The sequence below is a fragment of the Pagrus major genome, chromosome 23 (genome assembly GCF_040436345.1).
Source record: "Pagrus major chromosome 23, Pma_NU_1.0".
NCBI classification, from domain to species: domain Eukaryota; kingdom Metazoa; phylum Chordata; class Actinopteri; order Spariformes; family Sparidae; genus Pagrus; species Pagrus major.
Genome location: NC_133237.1, coordinates 2582700 through 2597974, shown reverse-complemented (window position 1 = coordinate 2597974; position 15275 = coordinate 2582700). Strand labels below are relative to the sequence as shown.

Genomic DNA, 15275 nt, shown 5'->3' with positions numbered 1-15275 from the left:
GAGTGTTGAGGCACTTCTCCGATCTTCACACAAACTCACTTTATACACAGAAACAAAAAGCAGCCTCTCTGTCTGCTGAAGTCTGACATCTTGTGAGACGGTTGCACCTGTTCTCAGGGTCCCTTGGAGGCCGACATCAAGCAGCAGATCCACTAATCCTTCACCCTCTTGCTTATGTCTTGCTTTCACTCATTCACACACATTCACACACTGGTATGAGAGGCTAACCATCCACACACACTCACACACACCGATGGAAGAGCCACCGGGGGCAATATGGGGTTCAGTATCTTGCCCAAGGACACTTGTAGACTGCAGGGGCTGGGAATCTAACCACCAACCTTTCGATTGGTGGATGACCGCTCTCCTGCCCGGGTCAAAGCCACCCTTTTATCTCGTATTGAACCCCCTGGTAGGTTTCACACTGACTATAAAACTAACTATATATTTTAAGGCTGTGCATGGCCTTGCTTTAACATATGACTTCTTGAATTGTTGCCAAAAGCATGTTTTGTGAGGTCACAGTGACCTTTGACCCTTGAAATCTAATCAATTCATCCTTGAATCCAAGTGGGCGTTTGTGCCAACTTTGTAGAAATTCCTTCAGGCGTTCCTGAGATATCACACTCACAAGAATGAGACAGACAACCTGAAAACATAATGCCTCCAGCCGCAGCTATCGCCAGCACGTTAATGAAATACAACGTTTTCTATGATAAACTGTTGTCAGTACAATAAATCTCAGGTTATGCCATTGTATATTTTTTATATGACCGTATCATTATTATGTTACCAAGAATTAGATGTTATAATATGATTTGATAAACAACAGTCAGCTAATAAGTGGGTAATGGTGAGGTAATGAAATCAAACTGAAATAACTACAGTCAGGCTGATGTAAATAGGAAATACTCAGTTTTAGACAGACTGAACTGTATTATATATGATTATATATGAACACTTCTTATCTTAATATGACCATTAGTTATCTCTTTAACATGTTTCATGTTTAAATGCAATTTCATTGGCAACATTTATAATAAAACTTAAAACCCCTTAAATAACCATCATTAATAAATGGCAATTTTAGTTAACAGTTATTTGATTGAACAAACAGTGAATGCTTTAATAACCATTTATAAAGCAACTGTTTATTTCAAAGTTGCAGCTGATGTTTATTAACCTTTACAGTTGCTTAATAAATAGCTTATAAAGCATTTCATTGTTAACGGCCAAATAAGTAGAGTAGAAGTTTGATTAAAGTTCAAGTAAGTTCACTGTAAATGCAATGGACATGTCAACTGGTAGAGGCTCATAATAACAACAACTACATGATAAGTTTAAAAAAAAAAAATCTTGTTACCCAAATCAACAACTGGCAAAATATGATCCCATTGTTTTTCCTGGGTGGGATCATGAGCTACACAGGCTTTCAAACACATCATAGATTAATGTGTGAATAATGAAGCAAAGACCACAAGGAGGCGAGAGGGTCCGTTTTCTTATCTTTTAATAACACATTCATATCTATGCTCTGTTTTGTTTACAAGGAGTTTAAAACAAGTGTTGATGAGGACTAAAGGAATCAGGCAGGCAGAGGGTGAAAGTCCATATACTGTAAAGACCAAAGGCGCCATCTGGTGGAAGGAGGAAGCCTCAAACCTTCTCACGCTCATCTCAGCAGCTGGGCCGTGAGCAAACAGTCTTGTCATGGCTGCACGATCAATTATTTTCAGTTTAGGAGGCTGAGTCCAGATCAGATTAGACTTGTTTTTCTCCAGCTCAGAGCGGCACGAGAAGGACAGAAATGATGCAGGGCCTTCCTCCTTCCACCTGCAGCTACACAGTCAGCTAAAACAACAGGTCCTTTTGCTTTTTCAAACGACTTATTAGAAGTGAAAATAGATCATCGATCAGTGTAGAAGGTCCTCGCAGGGCGCTCTAATTAATGTAGGCTTTTCACAGAGAGAAAGAAAAATGCTAAATGCACCCAAACACAAGAGATACAATCTGCTGTCATAAAAAAAGAGAGAAAAAAATTAGAAGTCAACCAAAATAAAACATGACGAGTAATTCTGAAGTTAAAAAAAAGTGTAAGTTTAATGAAATGAACAAAAGAAAATGCAAATTGGATAAAGAAATCTCATTTATGTTGGGTTTTTATAAAGAAGAAAATTAAAACAGGTGGTAAGTTTTTGTCTCCCCCTTTAAGATCATTATTCAATTTCAAAATCCTGAAAAGTAACTATGAATGGAGAAAGAAAACAAAATCATCTTTGGAAGAAGTAAAAGTTTTTTCCTTTAATAAACTATCCACTACAGTATATGGAGATGCCGCTACCCAGTTATTCATTTACCTATATTTCTTTCGAGCAACTTTTTTTTGTTATTTTTGTTATTTTTGTGTCCTTTTTCAAAAAAAAATTACCATTTACCTATTTTTTTCCCAAGAGGTAGATCAACAAAACAATTACATGGTTACAGGTGTCGTGCCCCTTGATTCAGGAGGTGAAATCACAGGGAGGGGAAGTGGAGCAGCAGGGCAGAGCTGAATGAGGATTGTGGGTAATTTTAACGGTCAGACGCAGGTTAAAAAAGTTGAGGTGTCAAGTTCTGATTCGAAGTGAGTGACCAGAAGCAGCTTTGAACAGTTAAGTTGTAAAATAGAAACTGTTCCCAGAACAAAGATATCACCTCGTTATGACTGGGCCGTACATGGACCAATCAGGTTACCCAATATTCCACCCGACACATGAAGAAAACCCTCGTCCCGCCTGCCCACGCCACCCCGCACCACAATGTGTCCATATTGGGTTTTTTTGTCTTTTTTGTCGTTTTTCTTATTTACTCATTTATTTTTACAGTCCCATCTCTAAGCTGGAGAGGTAAAATTTCAAAAACTGAAAAATAAATTAAAGTTGAAGTGGAAAAACAAAAACAAAAACAAAACTGTGACTATAACATAGACTGTCCGTCCTGTATGTCTGTGTGTCTGTCCGACCGACTGACCGACTATTTGCTCTTGTCTGTTTGTCTTCAAAGAAAATAAAAGAAACAATCTTCTGGCTGAGTTTGCTTAAGTTTTGAGGTAGCGTTCCTAGTTATGTGTCAAGAGGTTTGTTTGTTTCGTCTCGACATGGTGTCCCTCTGCTGAGTTTTGCTTCAAAATTTGTCGAGACTTGGAACCCATCTCTGCTCAGGGACGGGGGGTGGGGTTAACAACAGGGAGGAGTTTGCGTCGTTTTATTGCAAACTGTCCTCGCAAGAGCTTGGAGTCTGTCTGTCTGTCTGTCTGTCTGTCTTTTTTCTGTCTGTCAGGGCTGAGCTACATGTTGTAAGGTTGAGAAAGCAAAGCTGTACTCTGCTGCCACAAACAAGAAGTTGGGCAAGATAGTTTACTCAAAACTCTGAATTTACAAGCTTCCAATCTTTTAAAAAAGAAGGACAACACCAGTGAGTTTACTGCACATATTTGACATTAGTGCTGAGCATTTTCTAAAGCATGCTGTATGGACTACTGCCCAGTTTAACAGCTCTCATAAACTGTGCACTGCCTGCGAGTGAATGCAGTGGACATTTAGCAATAGCTAGCTAATGTTGATTTAGAAATAGAGTTTGATAACATAAACTAACGACTGGCTTCCAACACAACACAGCAGTTCCACAGAGCCCATTTATGTGTAAATATTTTAAGTAATTTATATCAACAAGTTGATCAAGTATGATAACACCATCGGAAGGGGCCTTGAGCAAATTTTTGCTCAAGGCCCCCAAACAGGTTAATCCAGCCATGTTCACTGTGACACATGATCTAACTTTAATTTTCATGCTAAAGCCTTGTGAAATGAATGGAAACTATCCTAAATATGGCGTCAGGTTTGGACATACATGGTATGTGATGTTTTAGAAAATGCTCAGCTGTAATTTATAGAGAATGGGATAAAACATACACTGGTATTGACCTTTAAAAAGTTTTGGAATGAGCTTGTGACAACAAAAGTTTGATGCTTACATTTTAGCGTGTGGCAACTATAATGATTATTTTTTACACTGTGTGGCACCTCACACTGCCAAACTCTGTCCTAACTGATACAACTTATCAGTACATCACTCAACTTGCATAAAAAAGGACAGAGGGTTCACTTTGGGGCCCAGAAATAATCCGGATCTGATGACACACCACAAAGCCCTAATGATTTCTGTCCCAGTCAGGATGCAGGCTTAGATTTGTGTGAGCCGTTCTTACTGCCACAGAGCAGAAGTAGTATACATGGTGTGTGTCTCAGACACAGCAACCAGAAAATGTATTATCTCTACTGTACATACAAAAACAAAGTGAGAAGAGTTCAGTTCCAAGATGAGATATCACCATCTGAACGTACTAATCTTCTCTCTGAATACTACTGAAGTTATCTTAAGACCTTTCCTATTCATCCAGTATTACAGGTTATTTGCTCAAAATGGCTCTATACTGCATTTTGGACTGAGCCACCTCCTGTGTGTTTGGCACAGTTACTGTCATGTACTGAGCTACATGTTAGTAGTTCATTGTATTTAGTAGCTGTTTTGTTAATAGATTTGTGCATTCGAAAAACAAAAGAACAAAACGTGATCAAATTAAACTATTTTTCATTTTCCAAAAAGAGTCAAAAAATCGATTGTAAAAAAAAAAAGTAAAGAAAAAAAGACAAAGTTTGTTAAAGTAAGAGAATCAAAAGGTCTTGAACAGAAGTGAGCAAAACGAACACGATGGAGACCAGCGCAAGAGAGGGCGAGGGACCCTTATGTTCCCGCCCGCTCCCAAAAATGAAATTATTTTTTTAATAAAAGGAAATAAAAACATCTCACTCTTCTCCTGGAGTACAGAAAGGTCAAAAACCAACAAGGAGAAAGTTTGAAATTCTTTTGTGGAAGGACCACAGAGGGAACAACAAGAAAAAAGGTGGAGGGAGAGGGTTTTTTCAACACCTCATCCCTAACTCATCCTCTTTCCTTGCCTCCTCCCGTCCTTCCTTCTCCTCTTCCCTTCCCTCTCCACCTTTCTTTCTTTAAAGAATTGCATCAGGTGTTACAGGACGTTCTCAGTCCTTTTGATAGTTTGACGTTGTCGACATATTTCATCAATTAGTGCAACAGTACGTCCCAGATGTCATGTCCAAATAAAGCTTGCTGTATTGTCAAAACTTAATATAACCAAAAACAAAATAAGAGAAATGAATCCTAACCAATCCAAATGGCTGCAGGCTGAATAATGAATCCTAAATAGCGTGTCTTGGTGGTTGTGAACAGAGCTCTATGGTTTGGAAAGAGGTGGAAACTTAACACAGGACAATCGTGTTGATCTGTGAAGTTACCCTCTCTGGACAAAAATGGAAGCATAGACACAATAGAATAGACTTTTCCCTGTTTGATGGTGAGCTGGTGGTGTTGCTGATGACGACTGGCGGTGTATGTCGCCGAGTGCAGGTAAGACATTAAAAAGATTGTGAGTTATCTGGCAGTGTCCTTCAGTGACTTGGCTTGGAGCAATCTTTCCTGTCTACACGGCTTTTCCCAATCTGATTTTTTATGCTTTTTTTCTCCAAAAATACAAAAGTATTGTGATCACCTTTTTTAACATCTTATGTACAGGTTTAAATCCATTACTCGGCTGTGTTTCGTTGTTTTTAAACTCTCTTGCTTTTCTCTTTTGCTCCCATTTTTTCAAAGGTTCTTGGATTTCTCCCTCCGCTGCCAGTTGGAACGCAGACGGAGGGCCATAGGTTCTCGTCCTACTTTTTTCTGCTTTTTCTAAAGTTTCACCCAACCATATCCCCGACAAAAATGAACATTTAAAACCAGTTAACACAAACGCACACACACGCACACATCCACATTCACTTTCTCTCTCCCTCTCTCTCTCTCACACACATACACACACACACACACCAAGCGCACATGTAGCCAACAGGGAGCATCTGAGGTGTCGTGGTCAGTGCACAGGTAATAAATATTCACATTCAGAGAAGTCAGAGCTAGTTCAGGCTTGTGTGTAGGTAGAATGCTCTCTTCTGTCTCCATGCACAGTTACACTGTAGATGGACCTCTACTGCTGTGTTCAACACAACTCTGATCTGACAAGTTCCCAACCTCCAGGTGAGAAAGGCAAAGAAACACTGGGTGGAAAGTGGCTGAAGCTCACTCACTCATGTGTCTTCTTTGTGGGTGAGAAACTTAACTTCTTGAACACTTAAAGCCCTCTTATAATGTTTGGCGCTTCATGATGATGTCATCACAATAAGGCAGGAGAGGGAGGTCCTTCAGGGCACAAGGTGGGGCACTAGCAAAGAGAATGGGTAGTCGCAGTGACATAATTGCAGCCTGAGGTGGAGATAGATGGGTCTGTGTGAGAATCATTAGTATCACCTCTCTGATGACATGAGCTCAGTAAAAGGAGCACCCAATGGTGTGTTGGGTCACCGTGTGCACTTCAGGAACCCCCCCTCGTGTTAACACCACTCCCCGTAGACCAATGCTCCGTTTTAGACAACGGCTGTTCCAATCACACTTCAGGAAGACAGAGAGCATGTTTCCTCACCTAAAAAAGGCAAAATGGCACTCAACCCATTTCCTCTCTAGACCAGCATTTCATCTCTCTCTGCTTTGGGAAAAAACACAGCCTCCTCGTCATCCTGAGCTCATTCAACCATCATCACACCAAAAAAAAAAAACAGAAAAAAATAACCAAAGCAACAAGACAATACCTAAAAAAAAATATTTTTTCATTAAAAAAATAAAAAATATTCAGGACTATCAGCTCTTATTTTCTTTTTTTTTCTTCTTATATAAAACACCAGCAAGCAAAAAAAAAAGTTAGTAATACTGAGGTAACTTTACCCTGAGGTAGGTTTTTTCTTTTTCATTTCTTCTCTAATCTGATCTAATCTTGGCAAGAGCGTCCAGACGTAGACCCCGCCCCTCATTATCATACGCAGGCAGGGTCTGGAGGCTCCGCCGACAGGCCTTTGGCAGATTGGGAGAGAGAACGAGGAAGCCGCTCCCCTTCAGACTGATTTTACCCTCTCTGAGCTCGAGGCAAGGAACTTTGGAAGACTTCGCCTGTTTGGTTCCCGCGCTCAGCCAAGGCCAGTCTTAAACATTTTTTTTTTATTAATACAAGCATTAGAGGCCATGTTGGTCCAAATGAACAAGGATGGCTTTAATGCCGGGATGGTCTCTGAGGAGAAAGCCATCCTATCCAAGACTGGCCTTGAATATCCAGCGCTGGAGGAAGGCAATGAGCAGAAAGTCTCAGACACACCTTGTCTGTCTGTCATTGCAGGACTAATTCATACAGGTGTAGCAAATCTTCACACCTGACCTGTCCTCGCTGCCTTCAATACATTCACCCGAGGGGCCGGGCTAACTCACATATCATATATATATAATATATATAAAATATGCCGTTTAGGTTGCGGGCCGCTAGCCACCTAGCATAGCTACTGGCTATTTTTATAAAGTTGTTTTATAAAGGTTTAGCATGTGTTAGCTAAGCCGCTGCAATAGAACTGCAGGACCCGCTGCGACCTCCGCTCCCCTTACTGTCTCTTGCTGCGCCTTCCGCCACACGGCAAAACGTGGAAGGGGGTGCTCAGTGCCTCCCCAGCCCCTGGCCTCGTTGTAGGCTACATTATGCTACATATCATAGACAAGGGACTGGGAAATATACAGAAGACCCCTTTAGAGAAAGGCAAGGCGGCCAGACGCAGCACTTCTTAACATTTACATGAAGATTATATATTTACAACCTCATTTTCTCCTTTTTTTTCTTCTTATCCCTCCGCTATTCGGAGAGGTCTTTAAAGAGCAGTGTTAACATCTGCGGCCCCTCTGCTAGACTTTCATTGGCTAGGAGGTTAGCAGTGGGTGGGGCTAATGCCAGACCTGTGACCTACCCCCTGTGCCACTGCAGCAGTTTCCCTGCTCCCTCTCCCGGCTCCGCCTCACTGCATTCTATCAATAATAGCTCTGAATAAAACATTTCTATACATATATCTCTATGTTTAAAAAAACCACCCTTAAAATATAGGACTGACTGCAGATGGTTGGAGAGGTGCGTAGAGGGCGACAGAGGAACAAACGGGCCCCTGCTAGTGTGTCTCAGGAAACAAAGATTTGTTCAGCCAGCCTCTCCCCTCTGCTGTACATCTGAACCCATGTGGACAGGTGAAAACAACAGCATAAAGGCTCCATTCTAACAAGGAGAGTAATGTCGGTCATATTGTTTAAACCTGCCTGATCTGGATCTGTTACAGCTGCAGCAGAAGAGGACATGGCTGCAGCACTACCAAGGCACACTGGGAGGACACCGCCCCTCCCTCTCTCCATCCCTCCTTTCCTTCATCCCTCCATCCTCAATCAGTCTCTCTTCTGGCCTGGCATCTGGTTTCTGTTCTCAAGTTTCTTTTTATCGTTATCCTCTTTTTTTAATTCATTTCATCTTTTTGATTTTATTCATCTCCTCTCTTTCTCTCTAAACTCTGATCTTTCTCTCTGGCTATCGGGCGTACTCCCTCCCTCTTTATATCTCTCCCTGTCTATCGCTGGGTCCGTGTGTCGCTCTCCTGTGTCCGTCCGTTCGTCTGTCTAACCGTCCGTGCATGTGTCTGTCCGTCAGGTGGGGGGGGCCCACGGCATGTGAGGAGGTTGCGGGGACCCTCACTTCCTGCGTGGCTGTTGATCCTGAGTCAGTCCTTGTGTAGGGCTGCCCATCTCTGTGAAGCCCTGGGGGTTTGAGCCAGAGCCAGAGCCCGAGCCCATGCCCATCCCACCTTTCTGTGGCTGTTTGACCTGGGTCAGGATGTCCCGGATCTTCCTCTGAGCCAACTGGAGGACAGAGGAGAGAGGAGAATGGTTTGTATCAAATTGAAAGCTGCAGTAGTAACAATCTCTGAATAAAAATACACCTGTTATCAGCATTAGTACCAAGTGCCAGTACCAAATTGTAGACAGGTCTGGTGAACATAGTGGAACTCACAGTAGCAGTTTAAGTGACAAATATTTTTCTCAGCAGGTGATTGAGACCAAACCAGACCATTTGTCATTTCAACTTTATGTATTAGTGGTGTATTGACATATTATTGCAAGTTTAAGTTGGAGAAAATAATATAAGTAAGGCTGAAAGGAATATACAATTGAGTATCATCTGCATAAAATACAATGATACTCCATGCCTAATAATTATATGGTGAAGGGAAAGCATGTAAAAAAAGAATGGACCCAGAATCGACCACAACTCAGTTCTGTAGACAAAGAAATTAGGCTATGAAGAACCACAAAGAAGTACCTGTCAAAAGCCAATTATTATAATTGTTAGTGTTATTATTTATGTCAGCATTTCAATGCTAGTAAGAAGTGGTAACATTGGCTTATGCAGGAAATTTAAGAAGATTTTGACAATAATATTAATTCATAGGTATTCTTCTAAAAGAAGTAGTAGTAGTAGTAGTAGTAGTAAAGAAGTAAAAGTGGTAGTACGTTTTCATGGGATATGAATATGATTTAGAAAGGAAAAAAAAGGGGTAACTCCTGTTATGAGAGTTACATGCTCTTAAATTGACAAAGTTATAGAGCATGCCTATTGAGGCAACAACAGGAGTACCTGGCTGGCGTAGAAATGTCCATTGATCTTGACGATGACCTGGTCATTTTCATCGGGTGTCTGTTCCCTGGGGACCACCACTTCAGCTGCTGTCAGGTTCTGCAGCTCATTCACCTGGAGACACACATTTTGGTTACTTCAGGAGGAAGTAACTATCTTATGGCAGAACACTGTAGGTTTGACAGCAAAGGAAGTTAGTATACAAAGTTGAGAGTTGAATGTTAAAGACACTCCAGTGATCAGAAATCCTGCTGTGGCTACCAATACATGCAATACGTGAAGGGACCAAAGGGAAGGGTTCAGGTGGCTTACCGTCTTGCCCCCCTTGCCAATGACCCTTCCTGCAGCAGCAGCGGCCATCTTGATGTGAGTCTCCAGTTTGACCTCCTCCTTTGGTCCAAAGAAGTTTTCCTCCTTCAGTTTGCCATAAATTCTACCCTGAGCCTGCAGGGGGCAGACAAAGACATTGATAATCAATTTTAATATCATCTTAACAGCAGTTTGTTATTCCAATCAGGTACCATTTAAGATCCCTTGCTAAATTAATGAGTTAGTATTTATCAGCTGGCAATATCTTGTTAGTGTTTACCTTAAACTGGGCCTCAGGGGGTCCTGTCACAATCACCATCCTCATTTTAGAGTCTGGAGCTTCAGCTGGGGCAATCTGGAGGAGAGGAGACATACATCACTGATCTTCAAGAGTGTAGGTTTGGTTACACAAGTGGAGAGACACAATGAAGTCATGTGTTCTACAACTAAAACATATTATTGTACTTTTCATATTACTAGTAGTCTAATGAAATATGTATAATTACTAAACCAACCCTACTTCACACCATATTTATGTTAATTGTAAGAGACCTGTGGATAATGTTGTATTTGCTTCTTTGCTGCCTTAGAAGATTAAAATTTCACATTTTCAACTGCGTGATTCATCAGTGAGTAAATCAAACATTAAGTATAAAAGTAGGTGTCACAAAAGCTTTATTTTACAATTCCCTGTAGAAATGACTGTAATATGTTTCCCTATTCAACATGTAGCATGTCTGATAATTAAGTACACACCTTGATGGAGGCCCCAGCGAAGCGGCTCAGCTGTTTGATGTGCTGCCCCTTCTTTCCAATGATGGCTCCCACTGCCTGTGCTGGGATGTATACATGGACTGTCTCCTGCTCTGGAGCCTGAACACACACAGAGCAAAAATGTCATTATATACATACATTATGGGACCAACACTAATAAGGAAAAAGAAACAGTGGGCACCATAATCTTCAGTTCCATCAGTACTCCTACTCATTTGATAAAAGCAACCTTCATTTTAGTTTCCCTGTGTGTCAGAGGCTTTTTAAAGATTTTTTGCCTACTTCAGAATTTTCTCAAACCACATCTTCAAATGACGGAAACACCTGGCAGCAAAAGTGGAGTTACTCGGTTTCAAAGGACAAAAGCAATGTATTAAAAAGGTGGTTTTTATTGACGTCTATCTCAAGAAATCTATAGAGCAGGTGTTCTTACCCCAAAGCAACCATAGGGAGCACCAGAGGTGGAGTTTCCAGGCGGGGGTGGGGGCATGTTGGAGGAGGAGGGGAAGAGGCCTAGAGCACCCAGGTTGAGCCCAGGGATCAGGTGGGTCTGTTGCTGGAGAGAAGACGGCTGCAGGTTAGAAATTGGTTTACAAGTGAGCATGTGTGTGTGTGTGTGTGTGTGTGGATGATGACTCACATTCATAGCAGCGATGTCGTTCTCGTAGGCCTCTCTGACCTTCTTCATGACCTCCACCTCAGCTAGGCAGCAAGCTTCAATCGGGCCTTTGACTGTGATGGTTCTCTCTGGATTGTACAGTGTCAGGTCCTGAAGACTGTGCACATTAGAAAGGGACTGGTTACTGATACATACAGTCGATCAGTGATCTGTTTATTTGTTTGGTTTTATGTATATATTTTTCTATCCCATAATTGGACTTATCATCCATGAGAATTCCCTTATAACCCTAATTCACAAAGTTGAATGAGGTTTTTGAGACTTACTGTGTGTGTGTGTGTGTGTGTGTGTGTGTGTATGTGTGTGTGTGTGTCTGTCTTACGGTGAGATGGTGATCTTGGTGTCTGTGTCTTGTTCAACTTTTTTCAGGTTGCGCCCCTCCTTCCCAATCAGGCGTCCAACAAAGTTATTGTGAGCCAGAATCTTGAGAGGAACTTCATCAGCACTGCAGACGGAAACCACCAGTTTTGAATTGAATATTTTTATCAACAAACAAATATTCCAAATATTTCCCTTCTATATAGAGTAACTGTGCAGAATTATGTTATGCGGCCTCGTCTGAATACAACACGTTGGCCTGTTGTTGAACACCTACGTCTTGGTGTCTTTAGCCTCCTGCTGCATGATGTCCAGGATCATGCGGCAAGCAGCCGAGCAGCCCTCAGGGGTGGAGTGGATGCTGATCGGCTTCTCAGCGGCACCTGCGTTCTCTTTGCGATGCACGTCAATCCTGCAGCAAAAGAAAAAGATCAGAATCCCTTTATCAAGTAACCAAGGTTCAGTACTTCCTGAGTTACCATGGTAACATGGTCCAACACTTTAGTAGAGTAGCCAATATGCATAAATCTGCAAATTAAGAGACTTCAATTGGCAGTTCAAAGAAAGCAAAGCTGAAGCAAATAACATTTAAATGTGCTTTAATTTGATGTAGGAACTGTGTCGAGGCTTGTTCACTGGATTGAGCATTGTGTGTAAGAGAACTGAATGTCTCAGGCATGTGTTATTTAGGAATAATATTGAAGTCACTCTCTTGTGTATGTGTATGTGAGTGCCGGTAAACTTCAGTTCCTGTTTTGCAGAACGAGGCATTTTGATTTAGATATTTGTGATATCACTCTGTAATAATAAACAGTCTGAGTGTGTGTCTTTAAATATGCGAGTGAAAATTACACACAAATCCTCATTTTATATAATTTAATATGTTTTATATATAATTTAGTATATTTCATAGAATCTACTTGTATCAGATATTCTGTCAATGAAATCTGTACTGTGATTTTGTTGTTCTGTTCTGTACACGCAACATCTACTGCATGTGTGTCCGTCCAGGGAGAGGGATCCCTCCACTGTGTCTCTTCCTGAGGTTTCTTCCATCTTTTTTTGCACTGTACATATTGTAAAGCCCACTGAGGCAATGTGATTGGGATTTGGGCTATATAAATAAAATTGATTTGGTTTGATTTAATTCAGAAATAAATAACATATACACAAAAGGAACACACTGTGGACATCATTCCTGTCCGTGTTAAACACAAATAAAGTGGGCACTCACTTGCTCGCCGTTTGCTTGGTGATGTTGCGAATGGTGGCTCCCTCCTTGCCAATGATGGCGCCGACGTACTGTGTGGGTACGAGCAGTCTCAGAGGGATGTCTACGTGCTGAGCTTTGGCGGGCATCCCAGAGCTCGGGGAACCACCGCGGGGCCCTCCTCGGGGGCCATAGCCAGGTCGACGGCCATATTCGGACCCCCTCTGGCCTCCCTCCAGCTCAGAGTTCTCATCAGGGATGTAGGAGACACGCAGGGCATTGTTCTCAAACTGGTAACCATTCAGCTTCTGGATGGCTCTGAGAGGGACACGGACAGAGGGTCATGTACTGCATTTGGCATGTATACATGTGGCATCCTAATAACTTCCACTGATATCATTCAAACATTTTTAGTCTGCATTTTGATGCTTTTTTTGTTAAGTTATAGTCAAAGCAGTGATTACAGTTATAGTAATAAGTAGAATACATACTTATATATACAAACTAACAGTAGCAACAATGGCAATTACAGAAAGATACAAATTGGTGAACACATTAAATGGAAGTGAAGTGAGAGGAATATATAGAAATAGTGACACTGCTGGACTGTTTCCACTTTATTATCTAAAACAACATCTTATCAGCTGTACAATGTTATTTTTTGAATAATAAATACTTTTCTGAATGTAATGTCTGAAGGGACTACAGATTAAAAATGTCCATGTGTTTTATTCATCTGCACTTTCCCGTCTTAAATAATGATACTTTATACTACCACTAGTGCACTAATCTTCCAAAGCAATTATTAAATTCTCTCCACAACATTTACACAGCAGCTACTTTAAAGGGGAAATGGATTGTTAAACATTAAACTATTCAACAAAAATAAATTCTGAATTTGTTAGATAATTCCTAAATAATCTCATCTCTTTACCTTCAGTGTACTGAACACATTATATTCAGTACCTGTCAGTGACCACTAGATGTCACAAGTGGAGCGTACATATACACATACAAATGACAGAAAAAGTCACTATCTTTTTATTGATATACTTGTCTACATTGAAACTTCAGTTAAATACTTTATACCAGGGCTGCCTACAATGGTGCCTGCAGGCTGCAGTTGGTCCACCATAAGGTTCAATTTCACCTGTCAAATGTTTATCGTGGAAAAGTAAAAAATAAAACTGACTTCAGAAAAAAAATAGAATATTAGTTTCTGTTTATGCCATTTTATTTTTTGTGAGGTAAACTTTAAATATGTAGGATCCATTATGATGATTTATTCTTCATAATTTGAGGACAGCGGGCAGAGTGACACTTTGTGCAGGAAGTCAGTTAATTAAAATAACTTGGCATCCACGTACCATTTGACATCTTAACAATACAATAGGTGTTTTTTTTTGGCCCATGGCCCAACATGAAGATTGAGTTTCAGCACCTCTGATCTAAACAATATCTGTGACACACTGAAGTATTTTTATCTTACAAAAAAGACTGTAAAAAAAAGAAAATAAACTGTGAAACTGGCACCTTTCAGAGAGACAAGAGTACAGAAAGGGATTGTGTGAAAGATACCGAGCGAGTCAACGAGAGATTAAAGGAGGATGGAGGAACTTACTGCCTGGCATGCTCCCGGGATGCATATGTGACGTTTACCACAGCAGTCTCACTGTCTGTGTTCACTGAGAGAAAGAGGAAAAAGAGAGACTCTTAAATACATGAATAAATATTAGATTAATAAACAAATATTATTAATAGATACAGCATAATTTGCTTTATCAATGGGTCAAAAAAGATTTGGATTGTTCTGAAGTCTTTGCTCACGTACAAGAATTGAATGAAAGCTCGAGATGTACCAAATCAGGCAGCTGGAGAAAGAAACTTCATCTTCACTAAGGCTGGAATTATGTGAGACTTTTTACAGTACAATAACCATCTCAGAATATATCACTGAATCACAGTATACGGTATTACACAATTAAAACTATTATTATCATCAGTTACAGAGACCCCTAAATTAATGAAAATAGAAGTTTTTTTTGGTTGAACAAACACTTAATGTAATTTCCCAAAATATTATGTCAGATTGAAATGAAACTTGATTTATTTTCTTTACACCACTAAATGTGTTAGATTTCAATACCACAAATCAGCAAGTGTACATGGTATGATAACCATCAGGTTTCATACCACAGTATACACTGAAACCAGTAAATCACTGCAACCCTAATCCTCACATTGATTGTCATTAAATTGAATTCTGGTGTCACATGGCCTTCTACTGTAACTTGGCTCGATGAATTTTGGTTATGGTTTGTTTTACACTATTTTTTCATCCTGTG

General features: G+C 40.6%; 1 protein-coding gene across 1 annotated transcript in view; it reads right to left on the bottom strand.

Annotated features, from left to right (window-relative positions):
• Window positions 1–8697: 8697 nt before the first annotated feature.
• Window positions 8698–15275, bottom strand: part of igf2bp1 (insulin-like growth factor 2 mRNA binding protein 1) — a 56840-nt gene continuing 50262 nt past the window's right edge. The window contains exons 5-15 of the mRNA XM_073494733.1: window positions 14552–14615; window positions 12955–13248; window positions 11998–12132; window positions 11725–11847; window positions 11364–11499; window positions 11157–11279; window positions 10706–10822; window positions 10230–10304; window positions 9953–10084; window positions 9641–9754; window positions 8698–8865 (exon numbers count right to left, since the gene is read on the bottom strand). Of these exons, the coding sequence (XP_073350834.1) occupies window positions 8698–8865; window positions 9641–9754; window positions 9953–10084; window positions 10230–10304; window positions 10706–10822; window positions 11157–11279; window positions 11364–11499; window positions 11725–11847; window positions 11998–12132; window positions 12955–13248; window positions 14552–14615 (1481 nt within the window). The remainder of the gene's footprint in view (window positions 8866–9640; window positions 9755–9952; window positions 10085–10229; window positions 10305–10705; window positions 10823–11156; window positions 11280–11363; window positions 11500–11724; window positions 11848–11997; window positions 12133–12954; window positions 13249–14551; window positions 14616–15275) is intronic.